At 42.6% G+C, this 17,218-nt stretch overlaps 2 protein-coding genes across 2 annotated transcripts in view; one reads left to right on the top strand and one right to left on the bottom strand.

Moving 5' to 3' along the window:
* HSPD1 (heat shock protein family D (Hsp60) member 1) overlaps positions 1–604 on the top strand; it is a 12,133-nt gene extending 11,529 nt beyond the window's left edge. The window contains exon 9 of the mRNA XM_023516890.1: positions 2–604. Coding sequence (XP_023372658.1) covers positions 2–132 — 131 coding nt within the window. The 3' untranslated portion in view covers positions 133–604. The remainder of the gene's footprint in view (position 1) is intronic.
* A 4,791-nt stretch (positions 605–5,395) lies between these two features.
* The window catches only part of COQ10B (coenzyme Q10B), a 28,329-nt gene continuing 16,506 nt past the window's right edge, over positions 5,396–17,218 (bottom strand). Inside the window, exons 4-5 of the mRNA XM_003796076.3 lie at positions 13,509–13,610; positions 5,396–6,957 (exon numbers count right to left, since the gene is read on the bottom strand). Coding sequence (XP_003796124.1) covers positions 6,790–6,957; positions 13,509–13,610 — 270 coding nt within the window. The 3' untranslated portion in view covers positions 5,396–6,789. The remainder of the gene's footprint in view (positions 6,958–13,508; positions 13,611–17,218) is intronic.

Raw genomic sequence — 17,218 nt, 5'->3', positions numbered from 1 at the left:
GATGCTGCTGGGGTGGCTTCTCTGTTAACTACAGCAGAAGTTGTAGTCACAGAACTTCCTAAAGAAGAGAAGGACCCTGGAATGGGTGCAATGGGTGGCATGGGAGGTGGTATGGGAGGTGGCATGTTCTAATTCCTAGAGTAGTGCTTTACCATTAATGAACTGTGACAGGAAGCTCAAGGCAGTGTTCCTTACCAATAACTTCAGAGAAGTCAGTTGGAGAAAGTGAAGAAAAGGCTGGCTGATGTTTAAGCAAATCACTATAACCATCAGTAACTGGTTTCAGTTGACAAATATAATGGTTTACTGCTGTCATCCATTGTCCATGCCTACAGATAATTTATTTTGTATTTTTGAATAAAAAGACATTTGTACATTCCTGATACTGGGTGCAAGAGCCATATACCAGTGTACTGCTTTCAACTTAAATCACTGAGGCATTTTTACTACTGTTCTGTTAAAATCAGAATTTTAGTGCTTGCCATCACCAGATGAAAAGTTAAGAAGCAGCCTTTCTGTGGAGAGTAAGAATAATTGTGTACAAAGTAGAGAAATATCCAATTATGTGACAACCTTTGTGTAATAAAAATTTGTTTAAAGTTAATTGTGTATTTCCATGATCTAGAATATAGAAATGAAAGCAAATTGAATAGTGGGGCAGGGCTGACAGTGTAAAACATTATACCACCTATATAGTATTTTCATGTTTCTCTTTGTTGCTGACTGAATCACATTATTAAGTTGGCAACTGGGGGAAATTTTCTTTTTGAGTCTCACTGTCACCCCAGGGTAGAGTGCTGTGGTATCATAGCTCACAGCAACCTCAAACTCTGGAGCTAAAGCAATCCACTCAGCTCAGCTTCCCAGAGAACTAGAATTACAGGTGTGAGCCACTGTGCCTGGCCTTGGAGGAAATTTTTACAGACATCAATCACCCTGTTAAAACCTACAGGAATAATTTTAAGTATGTGGAAGCCTGGTCATATGAAAAGGCAACGTGCCATTATTTTTTTCTTTTCTTTTTTTTTTTTTTTTTTTTGGAGACAGTCTTAAAATACCACTCTGGGTAGAGTGCTGTGGCATCACAGTTCACAGCAATCTCAAACTCCTGGGCTTAAGCGATTCTCTTGCCTCTACCTCTCAGGTTGCTGGGAATATAGGCGCCCACCACAACACCAGGTTATTTTGAGGTCTTGCTCTGGCTCAGGCTGGTCTCAAACTCATAAGCAATCCACCCACCTTGGCTTCCCAGAGTGCAGGATTATACTATTTTTAATAATGGTCTTACTGTGTCACCCAGGCTAGAGTGGTATTCACAGCTCACTGCAACTTCAAAACTCTTAGGCTCAAGCTGTGCTCCTGCCTTGGCCTCTTATTTTATATATTTCTTTTTGGAGACAGTCTCACTTTGTCACCCTTGGTAGAGTGCTTTGACATCACAGCTCACAGCAACCTCAAACTCTTGGGCTCAAGTGATCTCCTTGCCTCAGTGTTTCATTTTTATTAGAGACTGGGTCTCAGTCTTGCTCAGGCCGGTCTCTTAATTTACGAGCTTAAGCAATCCACCCACCTCAGCCTTCCAGCGTGCTGGGATTATAGGCATGAGCCACTGTGCCTGGCCAACCTTGGCCTCTTCAATAGCTGACACTACAGCTGTGTCTCTATAATTGGCTAATTTTTCTATTTATGTAGAGTTGGCATCTAGATCTTTCTCAGGATGGTCTTGTACCACCATACCTGGACTAGGTTCTTAAATAGTTCACCTGGGTGTGTACACTGGGAGCATATACTTATTGTAAGATGTAAATGTGCTGCTTTCTAGATTTTTACTGATTATACGTTGAAGGCACAAGATCTGTGTAACAGGCTGGGAGACATGAGGCTGAGGTGGGAGGATCTTTTGAGCCTAGGAGTTTGAGGCTGAGTTATAACCTGAGTGATGGAGTGAGACCCAAGAATAAAGTGAATGGAACTGCTAAAAGAAAATGGTGTGTATTCACTATCCTTTTGACCTATCCTTAAACTCTCACTGAATATAGATAGTAATGAAACAAATTACAAAGAAAAGAGACAGCTGCCAAAGAGGGATATCAGTGAGACTTTAGGAAGGCAGAAAATGGACAGAAAAATGGTAACTTAGTACTGAGTTAGGGAACTTACACCTTAAGAACCTCAAGAATGGAAAACAGGAAGCAAGCTAATTATCCCACAGAACTTCCTGAGTAGGAGCTCAGTTAAAGCCAAATAAAGGACTGAAAATGTGGGTGAAATTAGCTGAAGGGTATTAATGAGATGGTAGACTCCCCAGTTCTCCCCATGACTTGGCCTGCCCCTAGGAAATTGGAGGTTAATTATCTGTAGAAATCAAAGAGCAAAGACATGGTCTGAGACACCAAAGGAAACAGTAAGACAAAGGAGCTGAAGTTAGATTTAAGAGCAAACCTAAATTCCAAACTCTGGGATTCTCAGCCTTTTAATAAAAAGTTCTGATTTGGGCTGGGCACAGGGACTATACACCTGTAATCCTAACACTCAGGGAGAGGCTGGAGCTGGACTGCTCAAGCTCAGGAGTTTGAGACCAGCTATGATAATGCCACCACACTCTGCCCAGGGCACAGAGTAAGACTGTCTAGAAATATAAATATGTACATACATAAAAAGTTCTAGTTTGAGTGTTGTCCTCTCCAAGTATGAATCTAAAACAATGCCACTGGGCGGTGCCTGTGGCTCAGTGGGTAGGGTACCAGCCCCATACATATACCAAGGGGGCAGGTTTGAACCTGACCTTAGCTAAACTGCAACAAAAACTAGCCAGGCATTGTGGTGGACACCTGTAGTCCCAGCTACTCTGGAGGCTGAGGCAAGAGAATCACCTAAGCCCAGGAGTTGGGGGTTGCTGTGAGCTGTGATGTCACTGCACTCTACCGAAGGCAATAAAGTGAAACTCTGTCCCTAAAAAATAAATAACTTAAGGACTCTCACTTGCACTTTCTTGGGAGCCACTAGAGGATTTCTTTCAGTTTTTTGAGAGGATAAAATAAGAGGAAGCCAAAAGATTCATGAAATTGGGGACCCAGAAAGGGATGAAGGAAAATCCTAGGAAGATGGCATCCTGTAGGGCAACCACTTTGGATTGGAGCAGGAGAAAGGAGTAGCTGGCTATAAGTAAATGCTCAACTGAAGTGACTTAAACCCTAGAAGAGAAGTCTGTTAATTTCACATGACCAGAAGTGCAAAGGGGCAACTCTGAGGTTGGTTTTAGAATTCTGAATTGACTTGTCTGCAGTTATTTTGCCATTTCCCTTATAGCGACAAGAAGGTAGATGTATGTAGACGTAAACTTCATGTCTCCTACCAAGCAAAAACCAAGGAAGAGAATTCTCTCTTCCAAGTTTCCTTCTTACCTAGCAGTCCCATCCCCTATCCCATCAGTCTTTTCAGATTCACTGGCCAGATGCTATTTTCAAAAAGTTTATAAAGTGGTATTTTCCCCCTTACCATATGGGAATCATAGGTGCCAAACTTGGAAGTCCACAGGTCATGGCCTGAATACTGTTGGACTAGATAAAGCAAATGTGACAGCATAGAGAGAACCAAAGTATGTAGGGTTTTATCAAGTTCTACCATTATTGTTACCTTTGTAAAGTTACTTATCTCTCTATTTCTTTCATTATACGTAAAACGGGGATAATACTGCCTACCTCCAAAAGTCATTAGGATTAAATGTTTATAAAGCATTTAAAACAGTGCCTGGTGGGGTGGTGCCTGTGGCTCAAGGAGTAGGGTGCCGGCCCTATATACTGGAGGTGGCAGGTTCAAACCTGGCCCCGGCCAAAAACTGCAAAAAATAAATAAATAAAATTAAAACAAACAAACAAAAAACAGTGCCTGGCACATAATGCTATATAAGTTTGCAAAGCAAAAAATTTTTTAAATGCCTAAAAACTTGAGCCTTAAACTTAGGTTTCACCCCTATTGAAATCCCAGAGATCTACATAATCATATATAAACTCTTATAGACAAAGGAGAAGAAAGAAAAATATCACAAAATTACCCTCAGAAAAATATCTAGCCAGGCCTGGCTTTCTTGGAGTAAAAATAAAATGCTGTGTAGAATCAGATGAAATCCAGGATACATAACTCTGACACTAACACTTAACCTACAAAGTCCCAGGATCCCATTGTTACATTCTACTCAAATGCCCACTGTAGCTGCTGTATAAAGAACATTTGAGTTAATATAAGAAAACTAAGAATGTTCTTAAATATTACAATGTTTAGAATTAGAACCCATTGGGCTAGGCACGGTAGCTCACGCCTGTAATCCTAGCACTCTGGGAGGCCATGGCAAGAGGATGCATAAGCTCATGAGTTCAAGACCAGCCTGAGTAAGAGACCCACATCTCTACTAAAAATAGAAAATCTAGCCAGGTGTGGCAAGTGCCTGTAGTCCCAGCTACTCAGAAGGCTGAGGCAAGATCTCTTGAGCCCAAGAGTTTGAGGTTGCTGTAAGCTATAACACCACAGCACTCTACCTAGGGTGACATTGAGACCCCATCTCAAAAAAAAAAAAAAAAAAAAATACAAGAACCAATTTCAAGAACTTGAGAGACTGGAGTAGGCAACTTAGTTTAGTCTTGAGTTTAAAATTTCCTTAACATTCACCATGAATCTTTGCCTTTTATTTTTTCTGTTAATAAATAAATATGAGATAAAATTCAGCACATTACTAGTAAGTACCCTGGCAAACCTGAAGCCAACATTGTCTTTCTTTTCTCTTGTTCATTGCCTATCATGACCATGCTTGGGGAATCCCACAAGCTAGATCAAAGCAGTGTTTGTCTTACTGAGTTCCTTGACCAAAATGCTAGCTTCATATTCTAGTAATACCAAGCCCAGTTATATCCCAATGATACAAAGTTCCCCTATTCAAGGCTAGACAGGGAACCCCAGTTTCCTAGACCTGGGCAATTTCATGAAGGGCCAGCTAGCCATTTGCCCAGAGCTGGAAGGACTGCATTCATTCATATGCTCATTAACACTGAAAAAGTGTCTCCCACCTAGGAAGTCCTGGCCAAGTATAATTCTCAAGACCATATATCCCTAAGACAAAGGACCCTCAGAGGGAGACTTCCCACTGGGTCTCTCCCTCTGTCAGAAGCTCTGGTACTTTTTATTCCTTCTACGTTCCTTTCTGTCTAATAAATCCTATCTTACAACTGATTGTGGTCTGTAGGTTCATTCTTCAAATACCGGAGACCAAGGACCTACTGCAGAAAGAAATTCCGGTAACACCAATGACTTAAGATTCTGAAACTAGAAGTTTACCTTTATAAAGCATTTATAAAAGCAGTTATCAAGTTCTTATTCCATAAAAAGAGAAGTAACACAGTAAAGGGAAAGATCAAAAATCTTGAGTTTTATTTTGAAAAAACTTTAAATGACTTTGCCATTTGTAAAATACTTTGTAATTTAAAGGCACATAATTATATTCAAACTACTTATGCTCTGGGCAGATACATCATGTGTGAGTGGAAATCTACTTGACAACCAAGTTCCATGTGAGTTCTTCACCACTGTATACCCCATGTCAAAAGAGAAAGGAGGTTGTCAAAAAAGATTAACTGAACAAATTCATGCACAAACATACCATTTATGTAGCCAATTAATTACTGAGGAAATAAAATTAACAGCATTATTACTGGAAGTTTAAAGCAAGAGGATTAGAGGGTATGAAGATCAATATAGATTAAAGAAGACTGGATTTTGCCCAGATCCGTCTATGTCTATGAAAGTATTTTTAAGACATGAAATGCTATAATGACACTTTACTATGTCTACATACGTACACAATGAAACAATATAGGAAGATTTCAATAACCAAAATAACTGTACAAAAAAAATAAACAAATTAACTTTATTAAGTTGTTCTTTCAGTCCTTACATTGATTTGTTTAAAAAATATCAGTCTGAAATACATTATTATAAGTGAGTACACACAATAAATAGAAAATAGAGATACATATTGTTAGAGACATATCAACAAACTCATCTTCATCTGTTGCCTACCCATAGTAAACAAAGTTTGACACAAAAGTAGCATTATTAAAAGAGCAGCCGAAGTACCTGGAAGAAGGCTGCAAACTACTAGGAACAGGCAGCTATTCTGGACTACTTACCAAAAACAAAAACAAAATTCACTGTTTATCTGGGAGCTAACCTCATGATGGCACTGAATTATCTACTACCACCTGTAAGAGCAATTTAAAAATAACTAAAGTGTCAGGAACCTTCATTAACAGTACTTTTAAATCAAAGTTTTTACTTTAAATATATGATGATTACTCAAAATATCCTAAGCCACGAGAAGGCCATATAACAATAAGTTACAAATAGACTGAATTTAATAACTTAAGCGTGATATGGTTAATATAATACATGCTGTGTGAGAACCTCAACTAAATACTTTCATTAAAAGGTTTAAATCTGTATTTTCAATTTCTGCTCAGAAGAATAATGTCAATATTCTACCAGTGGTGATGACATCCCATTACTGTAAATGCAGAACATGATAATGAACATATTTGTCACAATTACACCTGATTGAAGACAATTCTATGTAAGAGTGGGTCCACACGCTATGTGCAAATTTTCAACGGTGCAGGTTTATAATCAAAGCTGAATTTAACAAATGCTTTCTGACTTCTGAAAAAAAATCATGAAAGCACTAAGATCTTAAAAGTGAACAAACTGAAGTTGTAAGTATATGACACCAGCTCTTCCTTTCTTTTACGTGTGATGAACTTCATGAAGCATTAACTCCCGAGGTATATTTGTTTCTGGACCATATAGCTTACATGCTCTTCTCTCAAAGGCAGCCACCATCTGCTTTACAACTTCATCAAAAAACAATGTGGCAAGCTGAGAGTGTAGAAGTGAGCGAAATTCAAAAGAAATCTGTAGGAAAATGTAATAATTTTTAGAAAGATTTTCTTTATTTCTTTTTTTTTTGTTTTTTGAGACATAGTCTCACTCTGTTGCCCTGGGTAGAGTGCCATAGTATCATAATACTTCATAGCAATCTCAAACTCCTGGGCTCAAGTAATCCTCTTACCTTGGTTTTTCTACTTTTAGTAGAGATCAGGTCTCACTCTTGCTCAGGCTGGTCTCAAACTCCTGAGCTCAAGCAATCCTCCTGCCTCAGCCTTCCAGAGAACTAGGATTACAGGAACGTGAGCCACTGCACCCAGTTAAAAACTGAATTTCCAGAAGTGGTGGAGGCCTTCAGCGAGGAGATTAGCATCTAATGACAAGGGCTGCTAACTGTGGAACCTGGGCATCATCCTGTATGTCCTGCTCAGCGGCTATCCATCATTTATGGGTTACTGTGGCTGGGACTACAGCAAGGCCTGCCCCGCCTTCCAGAATATGTTGTTCCAGAGCATCCAGGAGGGCAAATATGAGTGCCCCGATAAGGACTGGTCTCACATCTCCTTTGCCACCAAAGACCTTATCTCTAAGCTACTTGTCTGTAATGCCAAGCGGCAGCTGAGCGCTGCCCAAGTCCTACAGCACCCCTAGGTGCAGGGGGAACAGCTGTGCCAAAGGTTTCATGTCCTTCGCAGCTGAGGCCATTGCCATGAACCTGCAGCTGGCCCAACGTGAAGAGGACTTGGAGGAGGAGGAGGCTTTGGGGCAGGGCCACCAGCCTGTCCTCGTCTGAGCTACCTCACGCTGCCTACAGCTGCCCCCACCCTCAGAGTCCAAGCTGGCCCAGCAGAGGCAGAGAGCCAGCCTGTCTGCTGCGCCCAGTTGGCATCTGACGCCCTCCCACCTTCCCTCTGTACATAGGTGCCCCCCTCATCTAAACTATTCGGAGCTGCTCCCCCTGGCTGCATTCCTAGGCATTAAGCCCAGCTGAGGGGCTGGGTTTGGGGTTTTTTTCCCCTTTTTTTCCTATTCCCACCTCCTCATTCCTTTTGTTTTTTTCCTTTTGATGGGGAGGAGAGCAGAGGGTGTGTGTGGCTGGGTTTCTACTCTCCCCAAGCTCACCTACACTTTGAAGGTCTGGTATGCCCCGCTGCCCAGGTCACCTGCACCCTGCCATCCCCTCCTTAACCCCGTTGCTTGCACAGTGACTCAGGAAAGCCCGCTTCTAGACAATTTGCCATCTTCCTGAGCTGGGGGGCCCCGGACACCCTTCCCCCATGTCTGCCTCCCCAGCCCTCAGTATTTTCAGGGACAGCTCTCCTTCCCCCTCCTGTCATGGAATAGCAGCTCCTTTATCCCTCACTCCAGACACCCCTGGTGGTTTGGCAGGGACAGGGGGCCCCCTATCTCAAGACGGTAGGCCTGGGTATGGGCAGGCAGTGGGGAAGGCATCCCTCCCCGTCCCCCCGCCCTTCACCCAAGTTCTCCGTCCTCCTGAGAGTTGACATTCAGGGCTTCCTCCAGGATTGGCTATCCAGGCCCCTGATGGCAGGACTCAGCCTCTGACCTTCACCTTAAATTGCAGCTGACCTGCTGCCCCACCAGGGACTGAAGCGGCAGGAGCCAGGGATCTGCCACACCAAAGTGGGTAGGAGGGGCTGGACAGGCACCCAACAGCCAACCTGGGGGTCCCCAAGACACCCCTTCTGGGCACCTGAGTGCTCCTTCTCAGGGCTCAGTCTGACCATGGCCACGTCCTGCCCCTGTGCCCCCCTTCGGGTCTGGAATGGAAGCTGTCAGCCCTCTCCCCATCACTAAAGCTGGGGTCAGACCTGGGGGTCCCATTGTATCCCATCACCTGTGAGGGCAGTGTTTTCAGTCTGCCCACCTTCAGGAAAACAGCCGCAACTACCATGGCCTCAGGCACCCAGGAATGGTGGGGAAAGGTCTGCTTTGTCTCCCAACTCCGAGCTCTGGCAGTAAAGTACTATGCAATACGAGTTTCCATTTTCTATGTGCACATATGGCTCTGCTGGTCAGGGTGGTGGTAGCTGGGGTGTCCCCTCCAGGCCAGCCCAGTCCTGGGTTGTGCTCAGGTGTTTCCTGAGGTAGCCCCTCTGGCCTCTAAATCTATGGTCGGGGATTTTTGTCATGTTTAGTTAGTTTTTTAAAGAAAACAGCAGTTGACTTTACTTCCCTGTTCTTGAAGAATACTTTAATGTTGGAGGGGCCTGTGGGTGGTGAGTTCAGACACCTTCGGCCTAACCTCCCCTCCCCCTCCCAAGTCTCCTACAATTGTCATAGTCTGTGGTGGCTGGTGGGGGTGACATGTCCTCCCTAGTCCCCTGCCTGCCTATATCTCTGGATGGCCTTTCCAAAGACCCCTTGTCATCTCTCTTTTGCAACTGGGGATTTTCTGCCTTTTTGTATAAAAGAACAAGCAAATGGTCATTGTATCTGGAAAGCTGAGCAGCTAGAAGCTTTGTTTTTCTGAAGATGGGACAGTCACTTCCTCCCTCTCCCCCCTACCCTGTCACATGGCCACCTGGAGGGCTGGTCAGAACGTTACTGTGAATGAGCAGAAGATCCTGGAGAGCCTGGGCCTAGATGGCCACGTATCAATGTTAAGCTATTTTTAAAAACAACAACAACAACAACAACAAACCTCAACATTTTTTTAAGGGGAAAAAACACCCAACTGCTTTAATTCCATTGTACCAGGTGAACTGATAGAGCTCAAAGTTTTCCTTTCCACCAACTGTCAATGCCAGAATTTTGTATTCTGTTTTGTAAGGATTTAATAAAAGTCATAAAAACTTGAAAAAAAAAACTAAATTTCCACTTAGGAAATTTCCACTGCGAACTAAGTATTTAAAGTAGAGCTGTGTTGATATACCTAGGTGAGAATGTTAGCATTCTTCAGAAGACATAATCTTTTTAACTGCAATAAGCATAACCGGGGGCACAAAAGCTTAAGGCAGTAAGGCCAATGAATCTTATTTCAAGGGAGCATTTGCCTGTTATTAAGCTAAAGAAGGCTGGAAAACTTTGGTGAGCTCTGGGCCTGGTAGCTCACACCCATAATCCTAGCCCTTTGGGAAGCCAACATGGGAGGACTGCTTGGACAGGACGGCCAGGAGCTCAAGACCAGCCTGCATAAGAGCGAGGCCCTGTCTTTATAAGAAAACTTTAAAAATTAGTGTGTGATGGCACACACTAGTAGTCCTAGCTAGGTACAAGGGTGAGACAAGAGTATCACTTAAGCCTAAGAGTTTGAGGCTACAGTGAACTCTGATGACACCATTGCACTCTAGCCTGGGAAACAGCTAGACCTTGTCTCAGAAAAAAAAAAAAGAAAGAAAGCTTTGGTGAATACATTTATCATTGTGGCTTTTTGGTAATGTGCCCCTTTTGGATCCATCCTACCTCAGCAAAAAAGGAAATAAGGGAAGTGATCCTTCTCATATGTATCATTTCTACGAGAAGTACTAGCAGGATGGCTGCGAGTGGTGGCTCATCCTTATAATCCTAGCACTCTGGGAGGCTAAGGTGGGTAGACTGCTTGAGTTCAGGAGTTTAAGACCAGCCTAAGTAAGAGTGAGACCCTGTCTCTACTAAAAATAGAAAAACTAGCCAGGCATTGTATGCATGCCTGTAGTCTCAGCTGCTCAGGAGACTGAGGCAAGAGGATCCCTGGAGTCCAAGAGTTTGAAGTTGGTGTGAGCTACGATGATGCCATAGCATTCTACCCAGGGGGACAGAGTGAGACTCTGTCTCAAAAAAAAAAAGTATTAGCAAGAAGATGAGATTGCTTATGTGCACACATACACCCACGCCTGACCCACAAAGCAGCTAGTGTAGGTAGCTCAGTCAGACTGGTATAGGTAGCCAATGATTTAGAACTTTATTTATACCTTCTCATTGTTGATAGAGAATTCAAGGCAACTTCTATGAGATATAGCGTGGTTTTTTGTTTTGGTCATTTATTTGTTTGTTTTTTGAGTCAAGGTCTCACTTTGTTGCCCTGGGTAGAGTACTGTGGCGTCATACTTCACAGCAACCTCAAACTCTTGGGCCCAAGGGATTCTCTTGCCTCAGCCTCCCAAGTGGCTGGGACTATAGAAGCCCGCCACAACACCGGCTATTTTTGTTGTTGTTGTTGTTTAACAGGCCCAGGCCAGGTTCGAACCCACCAGCCCTGGAACATGTGGCTGGTGCCCTAACCACTAAACTACAGGTGCCCAGCCTGTTTTGGTTTTTTACACACAAGATCTCGGTCTGTCACCCAGGCTGAAGTGCAGTGGCAAGAGTGTACCTCACTATTACCTCAAATTCCTGGGCTCAGGGGTCCTCCCACCTTTGCTTCCCAAGTAGCGAGGATTACAGGTATATACTACCATGTGTGGCTAATTTTTAAATCTGTTTCTAGCTATGGAGTCTTACTATGCGGACAAGGCTTGTCTTGAACTCCTGGCCTCAAGCCATCCTTCTGCCTTGGCCTCCTAAAGTGCTAGAATTACAAGTATGATTGAGCTACCATGCTCAGAAATAGTGTTTCAAGGATAAAATATCCTCCAAATTTTAAGATGTTTTCACTTTTCATTCTGAAATTTCATTTTTGTAAAAAACTACAAAAACAGTAACAAAGAATTCTCATATACCTATTATCAATATTTCCTTATTTAATTTATTTATTTTTGAGACAGAGTCTTACTCTGTTGTGGGGTAGAGTGTCATGGTGTCTTATACTTACACTCAACTTATACTTAAAGAGCAACCTTATACTCTTATACTCAAGTGATTTTTTTGCCTCAGCCTCTCAAGTTATTGGGACTACAGGTGCCTGCCACAACGCCTGGCTAGTTTTTCTATTTTTAGTGGAGATAGGGTCTCAGTCTTGCTCAGGCTCATCTTTAACTCCTGAGCTCAGGCAATTCATCCACCTTGGCCTCCCCTCACCCCCCAAAAAGAGCTGAAAGCAGCATATAATAATTTAGTCAAAATTATTAGCATTTCTTAAGATTTAATGCCTAAGACTCATGTTTAGAAAACAATTCATATATTACCTATTGGCAAAGACAAAACCATAGGTGGCTTTACATTTTCTATAACTAAGGGGATATGAACAAAAAAGTTACAAGTCTCTATGTTCTATTTTTTTTTTTTTTTTTTGTGAGACAGTCTCAAGCTGTTGTCCTGAGTAGAGTGCTATGACATCATAGTTCACAGCAACCAACAACTCTTGGGCTCAAGTGATCCTCTTGCCTCAGTTTTTTTTCTATTTTTAGTAGAGACAGGGTCTTGGTTTTTGCCCAGGCAGGTCTCAAACTTGTGAGCTCAAGCAATCCACCTGCCTTGGCCTCCCAGAGTGCTAGGATTACAGGTGTAAGCTACCACATGGCCACAAGTCTCTGTGTACTAAAAATGCATTTTTCCTCTTTGTACTTTATTTCTGTATCTTATACACCTATATGTAGTTTAATTTGGTATTAAACTGTTATTAAGGGCTCAGTACCAGTAGCACAGTGGTTATGACACCAGCCACGTACACCGAAGTTGGCAGGGTGGAACCTGGCTAGGGCCAGCTAACCAACAAGGACAGCTGCAATAAAAAATAGCTGAGCGCTGGTGGTGCCTGTGGCTTAAAGGAGTGGGGTGCCGGCCCCATATGCCAGAGTTGGCGGGTTCAAACTCAGCCTAGGTCAAAAACTGCAAAAAAAAATAAATAAATAAATAAAATAAAATAAAAATAGCCAAGCATTCTGGCAGACTCCTGTAGTCCCAGCTATTTGGGAGGCTGAGGCAAGAGAATCGCTTGAGCCCAGGAGTTTGAGGTTGCTTGAATTGTGATGCCACAGCAATCTACTGAGGGTGACAGAGTGAGACTCTGTCTCAAAAATAAATAAATAGGTTCAGCGCCTGTGGCTCAAGCGGCTAAGGCACCAGCCACATACACCTAAGGTGGAGGGTTTGAATCCAGCCCAGGCCCGCCAAATAACAATAATGGCTGCAACCAAAAAATAGCCGGGCGTTGTGGCGGCACCTGTGGTCCCAGCTACTTGGGAGGCTGAGGCAGGAGACTCGCTTGAGCCCAGGAGTTGGAGGTCGCTGTAAGCAGTGAAGCCATGGCACTCTACCCAGGGGAACAGCTTGAGGCTCTGTCTCAAAATAAATAAATAAATAAATGAATGAATGAATGAAAAAACTGTTATGGGGTTTTTTGTTTTTTTTTGAGACAGCGTCTCACTCTGTTGCCCTGGGTAGAGTACCATGGAGTCATCATAGCTCACAGCAACCTCAAACTTTTAGACTCAAACAACCCTCTTGCCTCAGCCTCCCAAGTAGCTGTGAATACAGGCATGTGCCACTATGCTGAGCTACTTTATTTTATATTTTTAGTAGATATGAGTCTCACTTTTGCTCAGGCTGGTCTTGAACTCCTGAGCTCAAGTAATCCACCTGCCTCAGTCTCCCAGTGTGCTAAGATAATAGGGGTGAGCTATCACACCTGGTCTATTATTTCTTTACCAACTTTACCTCATGTGTGGAACAATCAAGGGTTTTATGAAGAGACTTACTGAAAAATCCAAGGTACACGTTCTTGGGTAGCCAGGAAGACCTGGGCTAAAACGCCAAATTGTCTCCAAATGCTTGAAAAGTCTCCCATCAGTACAGGATGCCTAGGACAAAAGGAAAATATGAAACCAGAATTAAATACCTTTGGTACTGGCTAGAACCTACCATGACTGAGGCTAATTTCTTTGAAAAGTAATTACTTTTATAGGTCACACCACAGAAGGTGAAGAAATCTAATTTTTGGTTTGGTACTAGGAAGCAACCACTTGCCAATACTAGCTATTTTAGGATCCCATGACTGTCAGTTGTTTTTTCTTCCACTTTTTCTCAGGCTGGTCTCAAACTCCTGAGCTGAAGCAATCCACCTGCCTTGGCCTCCCAGAGTGTTAGGATTACAGACATGAACCACCACGCCTGGTCCTGTTTTCTTCTACTTCTATTACCAATGTGTTACTTAGATTTCTCTCTTTCACCAGCAAAAGAGGGCATGACTTTTTAGAAGAGTATTTCTAGCTCTGTGTTTTATAAGTGATTCTGAACAAGTTAAATTTCTCTACCATGTTTATTTTTATATATTTTTAAATTTTTATTTATTTTTTCTATAGAGATGGGGTCTCACTCTGGCTCAAGCTGATCTTGAACCTCTGAGTTCAGGGCAATCCACCCACCTTGGCCTCCCAGAGTGCTAGGATTATAGGCATGAGCCACCATACCTGGCCTCCTCTACCATGTTTAATCTATAAAATAATACCTGCTTTATACCATTATAAGATGGCTGAAATTATTATAAAGTATCTGGTACAGATCCTTGGCACAATTCTATAATTCTATCCTACCCAAAGATTTTTCTAATCACAATTAGTCTTTCCTTCACTCTTTACTTCTACAGGCCTGTATTCAGATTTTCTAAAAGCCTAGCACTGACTCATTTCTTTCTGACCTCTTCAATGCACATGTGTGTGAGTATATATAAAAAAAATTTTTTTTTGAGACAGGGCCTCCCTATATCACCCAGATTTGTCTTAAATTCCTGGGCTCAAGAAATCCTCCTACCTCACAGCCTCCCAAATAGTGGGATTACAAGGGCATGCCATTGCACCCACCTTTTTAGCAACCAAATCTATGTTGCTCAGGCAGGTCTCAAACTTCTGGCCTCAAGCAATCCTCCTACCTCTGCCTTCCAAGTAGCTGGGCAAGTATATATTTTATTTATGTATGTGTATACTATATAACACAATACTTAATCATACTATGTGCACCTTGACAATTCCCATTCCATATCATTCAAAAAATAATGATTGAGACCCATGAAAGAGATACCATCTCCAGTGTGAAAAATGGTAGCCAGTGGTAGTTCATTGTTTGGCCTGGTATGACCTTGAGTGAAGTTCAATTTCTGGGCCTTATTACTTTAGTAGACAACTGACCTCATGAATACATACTACTTTCCCTTGGGAGCAGACCATTTAAAAAATTCCTGTTTCAGGCTCAGTGGCTAGGGCCCCAGTCACATACACTAGAGCTGGAGGTTTTAACCCAGCCCAGGGCTGTCAAACAATGACAACTACAACAACAACAACAACAAAAATAGTGGGGCATTGTGGTGGGTACCTGTAGTCCCAGCTACTTGGGAGGCTGAGGCAAGAGAATCGCTTAAGCCCAAGAGTTTGAGGTTGTTGTGAGCTACGATGCGATGGCACTCTACCGAGGGCGACAAGATGAGACTGTCTCAAAAAAAAAAAACCCCAAAAAACAAAATTCCTATTTCAAAGTCTATAACCTCCTCCTAAAAGCCTTAAATTTATGAATTCTTAAACCTGTCCTGAAGCCAATAAATATCAAGGTGCTCTATCTCTTTTCACTTTGATAAATTATTGCCTTCAGGAGTTTAGGCTGTTCCTTCTTTAAGGCTATACTCACTAGACATGTATTAGCAAAGAAGAACTTGCACAGGTAAACTATTTTTCCCTCAAATAGTCAATTTTTCTTCCTCAGTTATAGCCTCCCTAAACACAGAATATAGGACAATTTCTCTGATCAAATTCTAGATTTTTTTCACAGATAGGGAGGCAAGAACTGTAAATCTATTTGCAGTTTCTATTCCTAACTTCTTAGTTTAAATCTTTTTGAATCAATTATCAGTGAGAAACATAGTACGGTCATTATTACAAAGGTCCACTGCTCCTAGCATTTATATCTGAAACGTTGTGTTAACACGTTTATAAAAAGAAAATGTTACCCAGGTATGGTGGCTCACACCTGTAGTCCCAGCTACTTAGGAGGCTAAGGCACAAAGGAGGATCACTTGAACCTAGAAATTCCAGGCTATAGGTACCGTGTTTCCCCGAAAATAAGACACTATCTTATATTTATTTTTTCTCAAGAAGACACACTAGAGCTTATTTTCAGGGGATGTCTTATTAAATATAATACAATAAATCTACATTTATTCAAATACAGTTAAGTCATCTTCTTCTGGAACCTGACAGAGGGAGCCAGCCTGTTGGTGGGGCCAGCACTAATGATGTGTGAACTCCTTTCCCCTAGCCATTCGCACATGCGCAATAGAATGCCTGGGACCATTACCACACGCGCACCCACACAAGTGCAAACAGCTCGAAGAAAGGAGCTGTGGCAGATAAAAGGTATTCCAGTCTTCCTTACCTCTCTGTGCTGAAATGCATGGCATGGCTATGCATATATGCTGCATAGCCACGCCCATCACTAGGGTAGGGCTTATATTTAACAAACGCATAGAAATCTTGCTAGGGCTTATTTTTGGGGTTGGTCTTATTTTGGGGGAAACATGGTAGTGTGAGTTGTGATCATGCCCACTGCACTTTAGCTTCAGTGACAGAACAGACCTTTATTTTTTTAAATTTTTTGAGACATAGTCTCATGTTGTCACCATTGGTAGAGTGCCATGGCATCATAGCTCACAGCAAATTCTCTTGGGCACAAGCAAATCCTCTTGCCTCGGCCTCCAAAGTAGCTGGGACTATAGGTGACTGCCACAATGCCCAGCTAATTTTTAGAGATTCAGTCTCACTTTTGCTCAGGCTGGTCTCTGACTCCTAAGCTCAGGCAATCCACCTGAGCCTCAATCCGCCTCAGCCTCCCAGAGTGTTAGGATTACAAGTATGAGCCATACGCCTGGCCCCCTCATATTTTCTTTAGAAAAACAAACAAATAAAAACAGGCTGGGCTTGGTGGCTCATGCCTATAATCTGAGCAATCCAGGAGGCTGAGGCAGGAAGACTGTTTCTGGCTAGGAGTTCGAGACCAGAGCAAGAACCCAGTCTCTACAAAAATAGAAAAAGTAGCTGGGCATAGTGGTAGGTACCTGCAGCCCTAGCTATTCAGCAGGCTAAGGAAGGAGAATCATTTGACCCAGGAGTTTGAGGTTGTGGTGAGCTATGATGATGCCACTGCACTCTAGCCCAGGTAACAGAAGTAAGATTCCATCTCTTAAAAAAAAAAAAAAAAAGAAGAAGAAGAAGAAGAAGGCAGAAAATGCAGAAAGAAAATTAAAAGTTTTGGCTAGGTGCCTGTGGCTCAAGCGGCTAGGGCGCCAGCCACATGCACCTAAGGTGGCGGGTTCAAATCCCCAGCCCGGGCCCACCAAACAATGATGGCTGCAACCAAAAAAATGGCCAGGCGTTGTGGCGGGCGCCTGTGGTCCCAGCTACTTGGGAGGCTGAGGCAGGAGACT

Source organism: Otolemur garnettii, unplaced genomic scaffold (assembly GCF_000181295.1).
Source record: "Otolemur garnettii isolate 467f Iridium unplaced genomic scaffold, OtoGar3 scaffold00100, whole genome shotgun sequence".
NCBI lineage: Eukaryota > Metazoa > Chordata > Mammalia > Primates > Galagidae > Otolemur > Otolemur garnettii.
This window is presented reverse-complemented; position numbering and strand designations above follow the sequence as displayed.